At 50.7% G+C, this 16305-nt stretch overlaps 2 protein-coding genes across 2 annotated transcripts in view; both read left to right on the top strand.

The window, feature by feature from the left end:
* Nucleotides 1–13015, top strand: part of CPD (carboxypeptidase D) — a 30461-nt gene extending 17446 nt beyond the window's left edge. Inside the window, exons 5-23 of the mRNA XM_009993205.1 lie at nucleotides 1–52; nucleotides 725–894; nucleotides 1477–1844; nucleotides 2258–2449; nucleotides 3337–3504; nucleotides 4659–4768; nucleotides 5053–5155; nucleotides 5607–5749; nucleotides 6332–6501; nucleotides 7070–7381; nucleotides 8555–8750; nucleotides 9010–9145; nucleotides 9929–10078; nucleotides 10495–10590; nucleotides 10707–10771; nucleotides 10938–11069; nucleotides 11428–11613; nucleotides 11926–12025; nucleotides 12630–13015. Coding sequence (XP_009991507.1) covers nucleotides 1–52; nucleotides 725–894; nucleotides 1477–1844; nucleotides 2258–2449; nucleotides 3337–3504; nucleotides 4659–4768; nucleotides 5053–5155; nucleotides 5607–5749; nucleotides 6332–6501; nucleotides 7070–7381; nucleotides 8555–8750; nucleotides 9010–9145; nucleotides 9929–10078; nucleotides 10495–10590; nucleotides 10707–10771; nucleotides 10938–11069; nucleotides 11428–11613; nucleotides 11926–12025; nucleotides 12630–12856 — 3076 coding nt within the window. The 3' untranslated portion in view covers nucleotides 12857–13015. The remainder of the gene's footprint in view (nucleotides 53–724; nucleotides 895–1476; nucleotides 1845–2257; nucleotides 2450–3336; nucleotides 3505–4658; nucleotides 4769–5052; nucleotides 5156–5606; nucleotides 5750–6331; nucleotides 6502–7069; nucleotides 7382–8554; nucleotides 8751–9009; nucleotides 9146–9928; nucleotides 10079–10494; nucleotides 10591–10706; nucleotides 10772–10937; nucleotides 11070–11427; nucleotides 11614–11925; nucleotides 12026–12629) is intronic.
* A 1584-nt stretch (nucleotides 13016–14599) lies between these two features.
* GOSR1 (golgi SNAP receptor complex member 1) overlaps nucleotides 14600–16305 on the top strand; it is a 31285-nt gene continuing 29579 nt past the window's right edge. The window contains exon 1 of the mRNA XM_009993204.1: nucleotides 14600–14639. Within this exon, the coding sequence (XP_009991506.1) occupies nucleotides 14600–14639 (40 nt within the window). The remainder of the gene's footprint in view (nucleotides 14640–16305) is intronic.

Genomic DNA, 16305 nt, shown 5'->3' with positions numbered 1-16305 from the left:
TCAGCAGGAGTGGGAGAACAACCGGGAGTCCCTTCTTGCTTTCATTGAGAAGGTAGTGCTGGCTGAGATGGGCATGGGTTAGGAGCCTTGAAACCTGTGGTGGGCTGAGAGCACCAGGTTCAGTTGCACTTGTGGCTTTGTGCAGAGGTTAGTGGCTACAAAGCTGCTGCGTATCTCTGTGGTTCTGCCACAGTTTCCACATCCTCCAGGACAGCAGAGCTGTGCTCCAAGGAGCCTCCTGGGGTTCGGTGTTAAACAGAGGGACTGATCAGTGCAGTTGTCACTGTGCAGAGTCCCTCTGTGACCTCGGTGCTGTGGATCTCCAGTGATGTTCAAAAACAGCAGCACTGCAGAGCCCTTGTGTTGCAGAGTGCTCTGCCAGGCTGTCTCCAGATGTCCAGATGTGTATGAGTTGAGGAGGGGACAGTTTAGGCTGGGAAGGTGCCTCAGTATGGCCTGTAACCCTGCTATGTTGGTGGTGTTGTGTGCCCACATTGATGAAGTGGAGGATTTGTTAGGTAGGACCAGTTCTGGGATCTTGGTGCATTCCCAATGCAGTGCTGGAATTCCTGCCCTTGCCATCTGGCCAAGCACTGTCTGGATCACAGGCCCTTGGATGTCTTTGCTTGGCAGCTCTCCTGTGGCTCTGGGAAAGGGCAGGGTGAGGACACGGTTCCCCTGATGTTGCCTGTCTTCAGCCAGGCTCTTGCCTTGTTTTCCTCAGGTGCACATCGGTGTGAAAGGCTTTGTCAGGGATGCAGTCACTGAAGCTGGCCTGGAGAACGCGACCATTGTTGTGGCTGGTATTGCTCATAACATCACAGCAGGCAAATTTGGTGATTACCACCGGCTGCTCGTGCCTGGGACCTACAACGTGACTGCAGTTGTGATGGGGTAATGTCTCTGTGGCAGCCTGTGTCCACACTGCTTGTGTTCCTTCACTTGGTTTCTTCCTCTAAGGCATCTTGTGTATTTAAGGGGTTTGGCTGGAAGCTGCAGCAGTGAAGGACTCCAGCTTAGAGCTGCAGTGGTGTTTGTTCTGCCCATGTCCTGCTGCAGCAGGGTGCTGCTGCATGCACAGCATTTCTGTCACCTTTCTTTGATTCCTTGTATCAACCTGCATCTTACTTTTTGGGCAATGGGAGAAAGTGTACTAGGGTCACCTTGGCAAGAGTTTGTGTTGTTTCAAGCCTGAGTGTGTATGTATAGCTTGCTCCTGGGCTAGCCCTGTGGCACCTTCCCTGCTGAGTCTGTGAACAGGAGCTCATGCCTTTGTGGCAGCAGCATGGATGGGTCTGGTGGCAGTGGGACGGGATGAGTCCCGTCGGCTTCTTCGCTGGTGAATCTTTCCATAGTCATTAACATCCCAGTGCATTTGGGCTGGGAGGAGTAGCGTGGAGTGGTGCAGAGGCTGCAGGGGGGTTTGGCCTCTGTTCTGCAGAGCCTCCTTGCTGAAGCCAGTTGTTTTTATCACAGGTACACACCAGTAACCAAAGAGAACATCGAGGTAAAGGAGGGGGCTGCAACAGAAGTGGATTTCTCCTTGCAGCCAACCCTGGTGCCACCAGCTCTCAATGTCACACCACTCACAGCAACACCCGCTCCCGTTTCTACCATCACCCCTACCCCTGTGCCTGCAGAGGCCCCCAGCCCAACCTCTCTCCATCAGCCCATCCAGCCTGTGGACTTCAGGCACCACCACTTCTCCGACATGGAGATCTTCCTACGGCGCCACGCCAGCCAGTATCCTGCCATCACCCGCCTCTACTCCGTGGGCAAGTCTGTAGAGCTGCGGGAGCTCTATGTGATGGAGATCTCAGACAACCCTGGCGTCCACGAAGCAGGTAACCTGGGGACATCCTCTTTAGTGAGGCACAAATGGAAGTGACAGACCCTTTGTGTTGGGAGGCTCCATGGGCAGAGCTAAAAGGAGCGTGGAGCTGGCACGTGTCTGAGGAGAAACTGCTGCTCCTTGCAATGTCTGTTCTAAACGGAGCAGGTGACGTGTGGCAGTAGTGTGAGTTAAGGAGCTTTGCTGGGGACAGCTACACTGGTTGGGAAGCTCTGGGACAGAAGGGCCAAGAACTTCCCTGCAACAATGTTCATCCTTGTTGGGGTCATCGATGTTGTGGAACAGAAGGGTAAATTCTAGGTTAATGCCCTCCAGCCTGTAGAAAGGCCTGAGAGCAAAGCTCAGGGTGGTGAGATGTCTCCAAGCTTTAATGTCCTTGTTATAATGGTCTCTTTGTGTCCTCAGGTGAGCCAGAGTTCAAGTACATTGGTAACATGCATGGGAATGAAGTTGTGGGGCGAGAGCTTCTCCTGAACCTCATCGAGTACCTCTGCAAGAACTTTGGCACAGATCCTGAAGTGACTGACTTGGTCCAGAACACACGGATCCACATCATGCCATCCATGAACCCTGATGGCTACGAGAAGTCCCAGGAAGGTATTGCTGTCTCTGCTGAAACATCTAGGGGGTTTCTAGCTTTGAGAACAAGCCCCTGGGTTCATGGTGCTCTCTGAGAAATCAGGAGCAGATGTGCTCTCCACACAGGGAGGCTGGGAAGAGGCTTGGTGTGTGCTGTGGGACGAGTGGGCAGACCCCACACTGCAGGATGTGGATGGTCAACTGATGCTTGAAGCTGTTGGAGAGAGAGCTTCTATGCTTCAGCAGAGCTATATGCTGCCCCTGTTTGGGTCCCCTTATGGTTTCTGGCTATTCCCAGGCTTATTTTTTTAAAAAAAGACATTCCTTTGACACAGCTCATATGTGCTGTGCTTTGGTTCATGCTCTTAGCAACATGTGATGTGGGAGCCAGGCTGTCTGCAGAGCACTTGTCCAAAGATAATATGGACTTTCATTGTGATGTTGAAATTGGCAAAAATATCCTTCAGGGGAGTCCTTAAAACAGCGTGGCTCTTGTGGATTGGCAGAATAAAGCCTGTCCAGAAGGATTTTCTGGAAGCAGAGCTCTGCTTGGCTTTAGCAAAGAACTTGTCCAGCTGGTTTGAGAAGGTGAGCTCTGAGGTTTCTGCGGTCGTGACATCCGGCTGCTGGTTCATGGTTCGCTGCTTTCCTGCAGGCTGTGGTCTGGCTGGCACTGAGGCACGGGCTGGAAGGGCCCTGGGACACCCCTGTGCACAGAGCAGGCCTGTCCCTGAAGGAGAGTGTGGGGGTCCCATCACTCTGAGTGTAGGACACCAGAACTGTTGTATTCTCTGCTGTTTTTCGTGAATGGGTAGTTACCAGCTCTGTGGTTAAGATGATGAAGCCTCTGCACTGACGTGGGAACTTGCATAGGGTGCAAGCTTGAATATGTCTTTAATTTTCAGGAGACAGAGGAGGTACCGTTGGCAGAAACAACAGCAACAACTATGACCTGAACCGGAACTTCCCAGATCAGTTCTTCCACGTGTCCGACCCCCCGCAGCCAGAAACCCTCGCGGTCATGGCCTGGTTAAAGACTTACCCGTTTGTGCTCTCAGCAAACCTGCATGGAGGTAGGGCAGCCAGACCCAGCTCCTTCCTCTGCCCTGAGGCTGCAGGGGTGTCAGGTGTGAGCTGAGGGGCTCTGGCAGAGCTCTCTGCCCTTGGCATTGCTGTGAGATGGCAGGAGTGGAGGCAGCCAGGTTCCTGCAGCAGGAACCAAGGCCATCTGCAAAGGCCCCACACAAAAAATCAACCAGACCTTTTGTTTATGTTGCTGGAGGATGGATCAGAAGCTGAAAATAGAAGGTGAAAACTGTGTCCCCAGGTGCATTGGCAGGGAATTGCCTGGAAGATCACAACCACTTCTCTGAAGGGAGCACGTGTGTTGGGGAGCAGCTCACTCATGGCCTGATGGAAGGTGGCAGTGGGCTTATGTCAGTGGCTGCTCAGCAGCTGGGGCTGGGATGTAATAAAATGCTCTGGCTGTTGGAGGCTCCATGGTATTTGTAAAGTAAAGGGAATGAGATCTAATCCTGAGGGTTCCCTGCCTTGAACTGCCTGATGGAACTATGAAACTTACTGTAATTTAATTATCTTTTTGGAGTGATCTAAATTAAATCTCTGCATTACAGCATATTCCCCAGACAGTTTGTCTGCTGCCTTGTAGCTGTGGTAACTTGCAGGTGGTTGCTTTGTGCTCTCATGTGTGATGTTGCAGTGTGCAAGTACCGTGTGTGGGTATGAGGGAGCTGGCAGGTCTCCTGCAGTGGTGATGTCTGGGGTTCCACAGTGCTACTGTTAGTACAATGTGCTTAGGGAAAGCTCCAGTAAGCCAAAGATGTTGTCATATGACAGTGCAATAAACTCCAGGAGGCTGAAAAACAACAGCCAAGGGCACCATGTATGTCCTAGGCATTCCCTCCCCTCGCTTGCTCTCCTCCGTGAAAGTGGTTGTTAGGAAGTTGTGCTCATCCCTCCTGCAAGTAAGAGCCAAACACTTGATGTGTCATGCCTTGGGTTCACCTTCCTAACAGGGTGTAGTCTTATCTCTTCCTGTGCTTTTGTTGTCACTTCCAGCTACTGGGCTTAATGCTTTGTTTAATGCCAAGTTCTTGAGAAACAGAAGACTTGGCACTCTTTGGAGACAAAGCAAAACTTTCCCAGTTAGGGTGAGGGATCATCTGGGAATCATGCAAGTACGAGTCAAAACTTGTTTCCCCTGCAGGTTCTCTGGTGGTTAATTACCCCTTTGATGATGATGAACAAGGAATAGCCATATACAGTGAGTCCCCAGACGATGCTGTGTTTCAGCAGTTGGCACTTTCCTACTCCAAGGTAAAGCTCTAACAAGAAAACAGGCACATCCTGTTGGGTTAACTCCTAGTGATGTTGGGGGCCTTCTGAGAGGCCAGTGGAGGAGAGTGCAGGTGCTACGGGCACCTGGTGTCCACGAGGGTGAAAACAAAGGTTTCCATGGGGTGGGGTGTGGGTGCAACCTGTTTGTGCTGCACGCCTGCCTGAGCCTCTGTTTGATCACCCCAAGTGTGTGAGTAATGTTAGAACAGAAGTGCCAGCAAAGTGCAGAGACTCAGCTTCACGTGTTGCATCCTGTTTTTTAGGAAAACAGGAAGATGTATCAGGGAAGCCCTTGCAAGGATATGTACCCCACTGAGTACTTCCCACATGGCATCACTAACGGGGCTCAGTGGTACAACGTTCCAGGTAAAATAGACCTTAAACCTCTTGCACAGTTTGTCTCCAAGTTAACGCTTCTGCAGCTTAAAGAATTTCTGTTCAGTCACCAAGTCTGCTTTGGTCAGCCCAAGTTACTGGGACTCAGGTTTCTTTTATAACCTCTTAAATAATGTACCCAGATAAAGTTATTCCTGGGGGAAGGAATTTATAGCCTAGTTTTTCTGGCAAAATGGTTTCATAAAATTTTACAGCAGTGTATTAGCATGAAAGGTATTTACAAGAAGGATGGTTATTTGTCTGCTGTTTTGGCATCCCTTTGAGGCTTGACTCTTGCTCTGTGTAAAAGCCTCCTCCAGCTATGGAATGCAGGTGGTGGGTTTTTGACTTCATCTTTCTCTACTATGTGATTTCATTTTGAGCTGTGGTATGGTTCCCTTTGGAAGACCTTGTCAAAACTTTTTGCACATTCCCATTGTAGGTGGGATGCAAGACTGGAATTACTTGCATACCAACTGCTTTGAAGTGACCATTGAGTTGGGCTGTGTCAAATATCCAAGAGCTGAGGAGCTGCCCAAGTACTGGGAGCAGAACCGTCGGTCTCTCCTCCAGTTCATGAAGCAGGTGAGACACTTTGACCCTGAGCAGTTGTGGGGTTGGCATTAGATCTGCCAGAATGAACAGGTTCATCTGTGGGCTGAAGTCAGTCCTGCTTCCTGGCCAGACCTGGTACCTGCTCCACAGAAATCATCCCCATGAGAATATGTCTTGGCAGTTCCTCTCCCCTCCTTCTTAACATATCAGAAATCTTTATGGAAACAACAGCCAGATGATGTGGGCTTTTTATTTACCACTGTTGTGGTTTTCCCTAGGCTGGAGTGGCCTTTATGTGCTGTTCCCATCTGAGTTGGGGCTGGTGGTGGTGCTCTGCACCTGGGGCATGCAAACAAAGGTGTGGAGCAGAGTGCTGTGGTGGCACCTTGGGCCAGACAATTGCTCATTGTACTCATCAGGTGATCTTTGTCCACACCAGCTGCTGGCCAGTCTAACCTGAACCTTTTTGGAACATGTTGCTCCTCTGGGAACACTGGGTGGGATCCTAAGCTTCTGGGCTGGGAACTGGGTGTGGGTGATCCCACGGTCATGTGTGGGGTGGGAGGTGGAGCCAGGGTGGGTGCTCAAGCAGGACTCTGGGTCCACGTACAGGTTCATCGTGGTGTCTGGGGGTTTGTGCTGGATGCTGTGGATGGAAGGGGCATCCTCAACGCCACCATCAGCGTTGCTGACATCAACCACCCCGTGACCACCTACAAGGATGGAGACTATTGGCGCCTCTTGGTCCAAGGGATCTACAAAATCACAGCATCTGCCCGAGGGTGAGTGAGTGTGACACAAGGAGCAAACAGCTGCACGAGTGACTTCCCAGTCAGGAGCAGTCTCATCACCTTTGCTTGCTGCAGGTGCAGGCATGAGTGTTTCTCCTGCCCTCTGGCCTCTGCAGAGTTAGCTGTGTGGTGCTACCCTGATGTCAAAGACCACACTCACCTGGTGCCTTGTACAACCCAAGTCTTCCCTTGTTTGGAAGGAGCTGATAACTGACTGTCTTTAGCGGAAATTCTCTTGCAGGCAGCTGCCCACGGAAGTGACTTCATCACTTCAACTGCTGCCAAAACCTTTGGGTTAAAGCAGCCTGACTTGTTGGCCTGCCAGTCTGCCACGTAACCCTTCACCACCTGAGCTGAAAGCAGCTCTGCTGGGCCCTGAGCTGCTCCTTGTCCTACCATTCCTCTGCCTTTCAAGTGCTCTTGCTCTTTGTTTTTATGCTTCTCCCTTTCGGCTGGGGAGCAGTAGCAGTTCCCTGCAAGTGTCTAGTTAGGAAGAGGGGTGGCTTGTGTGAGGCCTTAAGCTCCTGACGTTTCCTTTTGCCTTCTCTCCCCTGGGTAGGTATGATCCAGTCACCAAGATGGTGGAAGTTGGCAGCAAAGGTGGGGTGCAAGTCAACTTCAGCCTTTCACGGACAGACGCCAAAGTGGAGGAGGGGAAGGTGACAGTCCTGAACACCCCAGACACCAGCGACCCCAACGAGAAGGAGTTTGAGACCCTCATCAAAGACCTTTCTGCTGAGAACGGCCTGGAACGCCTCCTGCTTGCCTCCTCAGGGGACATCTCTCCCTACCGCTACCGCCCCTACAAGGACCTCTCCGAGTTCCTCCGAGGCCTCTACCTGAACTACCCACACATCACGAATCTCACCAGGTGACCACTCCCAGCAGCAGTGCTCAGCTCCTCCCGAGCTCCCTGTGGCAGGGAAGCAATGAGATGAGGAGCCGTGGCCGCAGTGCAGAGCTGGGGAGCTTGTCCCTCCCTCCCCTGTGGCCCCCTGGTTCCAGGGAGCCCCGGGTGTGCAGGCAGAGCAGCCTGCAGGGACTTGCAGCTGCATCTCTCTGCTTTCCCTGACACGTCTTTTTACTGGCGTAAACCTGGGGTGCTCTTGGTTCCCCAGGGGTGCCTGGTGATATTCCCAGCATTGATACCCCAGGCTTCTGCAAGTACCTGTTTCACCCTCTTTATTTCCTCCGTTTTCCAAATCATTTCTGACATCCACCCTATTAAAGAGTCCTCAGCAAAAGTGATCAAATTTAACTTTACGAATCTTAAATTACCTTTTTTTTTTTTCTGGCTGCCTTCAGATTTTAATTCAATAGCTTGCCCCTGAGCCAAGGTCTCTACCCTCCTGCAGCAGACCAGCTGTCTGCAGCCCTCTGCTCTCCTTTGTAACCTGCAGTGCTTACCCTCTGTCAGCTTTAGAAAGCACAAATCTCTTTGTCCTGGGACCTCATTTGCTTGTTGTTACCAGGCACAACGTGCTCATGTGCTGTCCCTGCTGGTGCCAAAGCTGCTTTTCTGATCTGTAGCCTCTATTGTCTGTCCAGTTGCATCAGCCCTGATTGTGTTCCCTGCTCTGCTTGCATTCAGTTTGCTAACTTCATGGCAGGACTGTAGCAACAATGTCTGCGTGGCTGGAAACAGGCCTGCTTTTGTCCTCTGGGCTGGGTGCTTTATGCATTCGTTTGATGTCCAGATGTATCCTGCTCTGAAGGAAGAAAAGCCCAACAAACAAAAAATACTGGATGCACAGAGGCTTTTAGGAGTTCCACATTTGTGAGATGTTGTAGGATATATAGAGATCTAAGGAGTGTCGGGTGTCCTGTACATCTGGACCTGGGTACGTTCTTACCCAGATGCTTGTTTCACAAACCAGATTGTGAATTTAGTTCAGTGCTGCTGCAAATTTTCTCTCGTGATGTGGTTGTGTTTTGTGTGTCACTTGTCTTTGCAGCCTCCTCATGGGGGTTGGCAGCAGTTGCTTTTCACCCTGGGATTTCTCCTGGCTCTGTTTCTGAGCTCTGGTTTCTCATCTCTTGGCAGTTTGGGTCAGAGCGTTGAGTTCCGTCAGATCTGGTCCCTCGAAATCTCCAACAAGCCCAACCAGTCCGAGCCTGAAGAGCCAAAGATCCGCTTTGTTGCTGGTATCCATGGAAATGCTCCCGTTGGTACCGAGCTGCTCCTGGCACTGGCAGAATTTCTTTGCATGAACTACAAGAAGAATGCTGCAGTTACAAAGGTGAGAAACCAATGCAGGGGACCATCTTGGAGCCCTCCAGTTGTCTCCTGGGAAAGCTGTGCTCACAAGTCTTGTGAGCAGGAGGTGGCAGTGACCCAACATGTCCTGGGGAGGGAATCCATGGGACCAGCAGGAACTTCTGACCGCTGGCACCAATTGAATCAGCAGCTCCTGGGATGAGATGCAGGTGGATAAAATGTACAGAGAATTGAACCCTACTAATGGCACTTGATGTGCTGCTTCTCCTCCTTTTGCTCAGCTGATCGACCGAACACGGATTGTGATTGTGCCTTCCCTGAACCCCGACGGGCGGGAGGTGGCGCAGGAGAGAGGCTGCACCTCCAGGACAGGCTGGACCAATGCTCACGGCAGAGATCTGGACACAGACTTCACAAGTAAAGCAAACTAGATCTGTAGTGTCCCTTTAGAAGGTGCAGGCTGTTGTAGAAGTCTCTTGCTGGCTGCTCTAGGGTTGGGTGTAGTCATTTGGGTCTACCTGGAAAAGGAGCAACGCTCCTGCCCCAGGGGCCTGGGCAGCACAGCTGCTGGGCAGCTTCCTAAGCTTGCATCCCCCTTACAGATGGTAATTTGCAGTCATTTATTTGCAAGGAAAAGATGAAGCAGAGCTCTTTAGGAATAGTCCAGATGTTGGAAAACACCTCATGTATTTTTCCTGTTAATTGATTTCTTTCAACCCCTCATTTCTGGAAAATCCCCTCTGTTCATGCTCCTTGGAAACAGGCTCCTTTTTCCATGCTTTTTTGGTTCCCCTGAAACTACCATAGCACTGGATCAGTGCTGTGCCCACCCTTCCTGAGGAGGAAGTGTTTTCTCTGGCCAGGTTTGGCTGGGATCATTCCAAGTGCTTTCTTAAGAAAATGTCACTCCAGTGACATTGAGGAGAGCAAACACACAAGACACTCTCTGCATCACAGCATGAAATAGCTTGGGGAAATAACCTGTCATTTGTGTTTAGCTTTGCAGATGAATTCCCCCCATGGATAGTGCAGACTGGGTGCTTTACTTGATCTATCAGCATCTGCTGAGATTTAACATATACCTTTTCATACATGCAGCAGGCATAATTTCAGACATAAAGAATGTGCTTTTGCTGGCCTCTCCAATAGCAGAGGAAACTGTTGCCAATTCCCTTTTCCATTTGTTGTTCTAATTTACAGGCAATTACTCCCGATACTCAGCGACACGAGAGCCTGAGACCAAAGCCATCATAGAGAACTTGATACTGAAGCAGGATTTCAGCCTCTCTGTTGCACTAGATGGAGGATCTCTGCTTGTCACGTACCCATACGACAAGCCAGCACAGACAGGTATGACTAACCCCTCCAGGGCCTTGCTCACACAGTTACCCTCGGGCTGTCTCTGCAGAAGTCGATGTGACCATGTGGTGTGAGAGCTTCTTGTGCTGGTGGTGCTCTGTGGCCCCCTGTTGTGTTCAGCCCTTGGCACCTGGAGCTGACAGTCTGTTAAGTAAAGCTGTAAAACCTCACAGGTTTTTTTTTTCAGCTAGGGATCAGAACATTGGCCATTTCTGTTCCTACAGCAGTATTTCAACTTTTCCTCTCCCAACAGCAGTATAAAGTTTGTGATACCACCTCTCAGGGTTAGAGAAAATCTGGAATGCCCCAAAGACAATGTGTTTCACTGTTTTATGCATGATCCTGGAGATAGGATGGGAATCTGTGAATGGGAGTGAGCTCTCAAAGTCTTGCTTTTCTCTTTGTAGTGGAGAACAAAGAAACACTGAAGCATTTGGCCTCTCTGTATGCAAACAACCATCCACTGATGCATTTGGGCCAGCCAGGCTGTCCAAATAAGTCAGGTATGTTTGGTTGAATCCTTTAACCCCTCATCAGCTTGTGCTGGACTCTGCTAGGAGCAGATCTGACATCTGCATTCCTTTTTTTTTATCTGACATCTGAATTCCTGCCCTCACAGATGAGAACATTCCTGGTGGCGTGATCCGTGGCTCCGAGTGGCACAGTCACCTGGGGAGCATGAAGGTACTTTGGCACAGCACGAGCCTTTCCACCTCTGCTAAGCAAGCATTAAAAAGCATATTTGTTCTGATGTCTGGGCAAAACTTCCCCACTTCCAGCTGCACTTTGCAAAGCTTTTTAAACACCACCTCTTCAGCTGTGGCTTTGTTTGTTTATTTTATTTCTGCAGGATTTCAGCGTTATGTTTGGTCACTGTCCTGAGATCACGGTTTATACCAGCTGCTGTTACTTCCCCAGCGCGGGGCAGCTGCCCAGCCTGTGGGCAGACCACAGGAAACCTCTCCTGAGCATGTTGGTGGAGGTGAGCTGAGGCTGTGGGAGGGAATTCTGGCAAGGAGCAAAGGCAGTGGGGCTGGGTGGGGAAGGGGAGAGGAAGGGAGCAGGGTGGTGGAGTCTGTGTTTCTGTCACTGCTCTGTAATTACAGATGGTCATAATTTAGACTGTGTGAGGAATGGATTGAACAGAGACAGCAAGTGACCAGGACATGTTGACATGAGTTTAACATGTGTGTAGTGTTGCCTCATGAGCAGCCCTTGCAGTGCTGTGTCCTTTTATTTATTATGGGGGTCAGGGGTGGAGAAAGGGCTATGTTCTGAGGGGTGAGTTAGATCCTGACACTTGGATCAGAATGTGAAGTGTTTGAAATGCTTTATTTCAGGTTCATAAGGGAATCCATGGCTTTGTCCAAGACAAGAGTGGCAAGGCAATTTCTAAAGCTACCATTGTTCTTAATGATGGTCTGAAGGTCTCCACTAAAGAAGGTGGCTATTTCCATGTGCTCTTGGCTCCAGGTTTGTACAGCATCTATGCAAAAGCTGATGGGTACCAGCAGAAACATGTCAAGGTATGTGAATGTCTGTGTTGGAGATCTTTTCTACCCTCCCTGTCCTATAAAAGCACCCCCTTGGGTTTGGGCTCTGCCTCCTTGGCTGTTTAGCTGCTGATTATATGCCCAGGGAGGCTCTTTTCTGCCTTGTTACACTGGAAGGAGAAGAATTTCCCAGCTTAGCAGGGTTATTTTCAGCAGTAGCTTTTCATTGCACTTGTCTGTGGCATCCACGTGGTCCTGCCCTGATCAGCAAGTTACCTCTCTTGACTGGACACCTAAGAGAGGTGCAAGCTCTGAGACAGTCTGAGCTCTGGTATCTTTCTGCAGGTCTTTGTACGTGAGGATGCACCCAGCTCTGTCCTCATTGTATTTGACATGGAAAACAGGATATTTGGTCTGCCAAGGGAGCTGGTTGTAACTGTTGCAGGTAAAGTGACACTTGATCAAAGCTCTGAGCTTTGCTTTCTTAGTGGTTTGTGCTGACAATGGCCCTTCTCTTCACTGATCTGGAAAAGCAGCCTGTGGACTTCAGCCATCTCCTGCTTTCCCTTCTGAACACGTGCTTGTCCAGGCAAACTGGTCCAACAACCTTTGGGTTGGCAGGAGGGAGGGTGTAGGGAAGTAAGTAGAATGTGGCACAGGTCTGCAGGGTTCTGAGTGGACTTTGAGATGCCTGGAATGGGGAGAGCCTGTTTTTGGGTGGAGCTGGAAGCTAGGAGGTCGTGCTTCTTCCTCAGGGTTTCTTGGAGTGAAGTGGCACCAGGTCAGCATCAAGAGATTATTTTTTGTTGTTGTTGAGGTGGCAGCTGCTGGGGAGGCCAGAGTTTCTACCCAGTGGTCTGCAGAGGAGCTCAGTGATGCCACTCTAGATAGTGAGCACAGAAAAAAAAGCTACTGCAGTCCTGCTCTTGGAGCAGCTCTTTGTGGCATGAGAAGTGAGGAAAGCAGCTGTGACTGGGGAAGAGAGATGGTGGCAAGGCTGTGAGCCTCTGGGGTGGAGGAGCAGGGCATTAATGTCTCCTTTTTGGCAGCTGCAAGCATGTCTGCTCTGGTCCTCACTGCTTGTATGATCTGGTGCGTCTGCTCCATCAAGTCCAACAGACACAAGGATGGGTTCCACCGCCTCCGCCAGCACCACGACGACTACGAGGACGAAATCCGCATGATGTCCACCAGCTCCAAGAAGTCCCTCCTGAGCCATGAATTTCAGGATGAAACGGACACTGAAGAAGAAACATTGTACTCCAGCAAACACTGACACCTCCAGGGCGTGACAGGAGGTTCCCATGGACCAGACCTGGTGGTGGGGGGTGATCCCTGTGGTTCAGTTTTGAAACATCAGCTTGCAGGATGTGTCCTCCAGAGGTGGGGAGCTCCTTCCCCACTGCCCTCTGCTATTTGCTCTGTTCTTACCTACGTGCAAATCAGTGGGTGGGGGAGGTTGTGGTCAGGCTGAGGATGTGGCTTGTTACATTTTTAGGTCATCTGGAGGTTCACATGAGGATGTTTGAGAGGCAACTTAACAGGATGGCTGGCAGAGTTCCCAGCACTTCCCCAGCATCTCAGAACAGTGAGCAGATGGTGGGGAAGTGCCCCAAGACCTGCATGAGGTCTTAGGTACAACAGTCCAAAGCAGTTTCTCTACCTGTTTTGATTTCATGTTTCCCACTCTCTACTGGGGGGAAGCCAGACCCTTCACTTGACTCCATGTTCTGCAGAGCAGCCCTTGGAAAAAGACTGTACTTGATTCTCAGCTACTCCCTTGGAGCTTCTCCCCACCATGATGTGCTGGGGCCTGCTATGGTCTGTAGTGGTTGTGAAGCACCTCTAGTGTGTTGCTAATTTCAGGCAGTGACTTGGCATTCTGAAAGCTGGGGGAGATGACATCCATTCTTGACATGAGCAGGAGAAAGGAGTGAATGTCAGGGAACTCTGGCAAAGTTCAGTGTCTTGCCAGCTCTGCAGTGCTGCTGTTCCTCACTTCTGGGACAAAAAACATCCCCATCACCCCCTGTTAATTCTCATTTGTGTAGCAGTCTTGGCTTTTGAGATCTCCTGCCAGCAGTACAACAGCACCATGACTGAAAGAGCAACTGAAGGTTGTTCTGAGCAACTGGATAAACTGATCGTGGTGGATACTGTAGAAAAGAGATGGTTTACTGACTCCATCTGATCTGATTTGCTCAAGTCCACCACTGTTCTGGAGGAAACAGTGACATCTGACCACTTGAGCATTATTGGAGGAGCAGGGAGAGGTCATGGGATTATCCATGGCCCAATTTCAGTCTTAGATTTTTATGACAAACTGCACCATTTGCTATTGTCCACCTAATACCATTGAGTGATCAGAGCACTTTGGAAACACCCTCTCAAAAAGGCTCTGGCGATGGGTCGACACATCAGATCGGCCTGCGGGCTTGGCTCGGTTCTGCTGCTGCAGCATCCCTGAAGGTGGAGCAAGAGCTCCACCTGCTTGTGTCTCTGCAGTTGTGTCCCTGCTGCGGGGCCCGGGGGCAGGGCTGGAGGGCTGAGCTGAGGGAGAAGGGGAAAGCAGCCAAGCTCTGTTCTGTAGCACTTGGCAGGACGTTGGGCAGGAGCTGCTGTGTGCATCCCAAGACACGTTAGATTTGTGGGCAGTAGAAGGGATGTCCAGAAGGGAAGAATGGCTGAAATGTTTGATTTCCAAAGCCTTTATGTATTTCTGACACTCTCTGCTTTCTGGGCAGAAGGCTGGGGTTAGAATAGGCACTTATTTTCTTGCTGCTCATTTCTTTTTGAATTCTTACCCCACTAACCCAAGCTCTGGGCTGCAGGAATCTGGTGCAGCATCTTTGGCATCTGCCCTGAGTTGATCTGTTCTTCAGCAGCCCAGGAAGGTCAACTAGTGAAACCTGATCATGGTTTGCACCCAGATGTGTGATGGGGTCTGTTCTGCAGGGCTCTGACCTGGTCTCCTCTGGGGGAACAGTGCAGCAGGTTCCCTGTTGAAGGCTGTTGGGCCATGTCACCTGAGGATGAAGCTGTTCCTCATCCCTTGGGTGGTAAATGCCCTTCCAGAACCATGTGCCTGGGCCCAGGCTGCCACGTTGGTCATCTTGGCTGTCTGGGGGGGGCAAAGGGAACCCTCAGACACCACCACCTCTGTTCCACAGGGAATTTATTGCAGGAAACCTGTGACAAGATCTGGCTGGAGAAGTGCTGGGAACAGGGAGATGAGGCTGAGCATTCCCAGTGCTCCTGCTCCAGCTTCCTGTGGTGTGAAAGATCTGCTCTTGTTGCCTCTGTTCTGCAGGAGCCATGAACATCCCCGTGGCTGCTCCCAGCTCATCATGCCAAGCAGGGGATGGGTTCTGGCCCAGTCCATGACCCTTTTCCACCTGTAAGGGGCTGCAACACACAATAGCATTGACTCTGCCTCATCTCCCAACTTTGCCTGCTTCTGGGGGCTCTAACAAGAAACACAGCTGGGGTTTCATGTTAAGGTTGAATTTGCAAACAGCTCTTGGGGCTCTGTTTGGGCTTGTTTTGCAGTGGCAGCAGGTAATGGGCTGAGCTGGCCTTGCTTTGTCCCACTAGCAATAAGTCTTGTTAAGAGCCAGCCCTGTCCCTCTCGGAGGGTGTTTTGCAACTAGCTTGGAGTAGGTGTGTATTTTTAAGGTGAGTGGATTTGAGATGTTTTGCACACGTGTGAGACTTTCCTACGCAGCAGGACCAGGTGGGGGGGTCTGGCTCTGTGCTCAGCGCCAGGCCCGGGGGCTGTTTGTGCCCAGTCTGGGGGGGCAGGACGACCTCCCCTCTCCCGCTGTCTGTCTGTCCATCCACAGCCCTGCCCCGGCTGCTGCTGGGTGGTGAGGAGCTGGTCCCCAGAGCCTGTCAGTCCTTGCACTGTGCCTTCAAATGTACATTTTTAAAAGGGACTTGAATCTCCTTCCCCGGGAAGCGGGACGGGGTGGCGGGAGGTGAGGCCTGGACCTGCCCTCAGCCAGGCCCTCTGTTTTTTACCTGTATACTGAGATCCAATAATCTGTATAAAACTATTTTGATGTCCACCTGGGTTGTGTTGTTCTTCTTCCAAGGGAGAGTTGGAGCTCGGGGCTGGGAGGGGAGGGGAGCTCTTAGGTTTTATGACAAAAAGACATTGTTATTTAGTGCCTGGTGCTTTCCCACACACCCAGCACACCAGAGGTGGTTTTTCATGACACATTTATACACAAAACTATAGAGTTAGTAAGTTTCCTCAGCGTGATTGGTTAGTGATTTACATATCATTATAATAGGGTTACATCCCTGTTTCTGCTACCACCCCTGCTCAGGGGAAGGGTCTTTTTGACCTGGGGGTGTGATTTTTAGTATTATAATGACATTCTAATGAGCTAAGTTCTCCTAAAGGACAGTATTGGAAGTTCTACAGCTCTCCCTGCCCAAGAATGGTTTAGCTGTCAACCTTCTAGCTTTTGGTTCTTTGTCACCTCCTGTGTTCATTATGTCCAATTATCCGTAGGGACCTCAAGTTGTGATTTACATGAGATGCCCTTGAAACCTCTTAATGAATTGCTGCCTTCAGGGCCTGGTTCTCGCAGGGCGCCCTTGCCCGGTGTTAGCGGTGCTGCTTTATACACATACAAGGTGTATTTTACACCAAATCACCGCCCCAGCCTCAGGTTTATGAGCGTTTTCCAGGATCAGGACCAACCGCCTCCCCTCCCC

This window comes from Chaetura pelagica, unplaced genomic scaffold (genome assembly GCF_000747805.2).
Source record: "Chaetura pelagica isolate M959 unplaced genomic scaffold, ChaPel_1.0 scaffold72, whole genome shotgun sequence".
In the NCBI taxonomy this organism is placed as follows: domain Eukaryota; kingdom Metazoa; phylum Chordata; class Aves; order Apodiformes; family Apodidae; genus Chaetura; species Chaetura pelagica.
The sequence above is the reverse complement of the archived record's forward strand: the minus strand, read 5'-3'. Positions and strand labels throughout refer to the sequence as shown.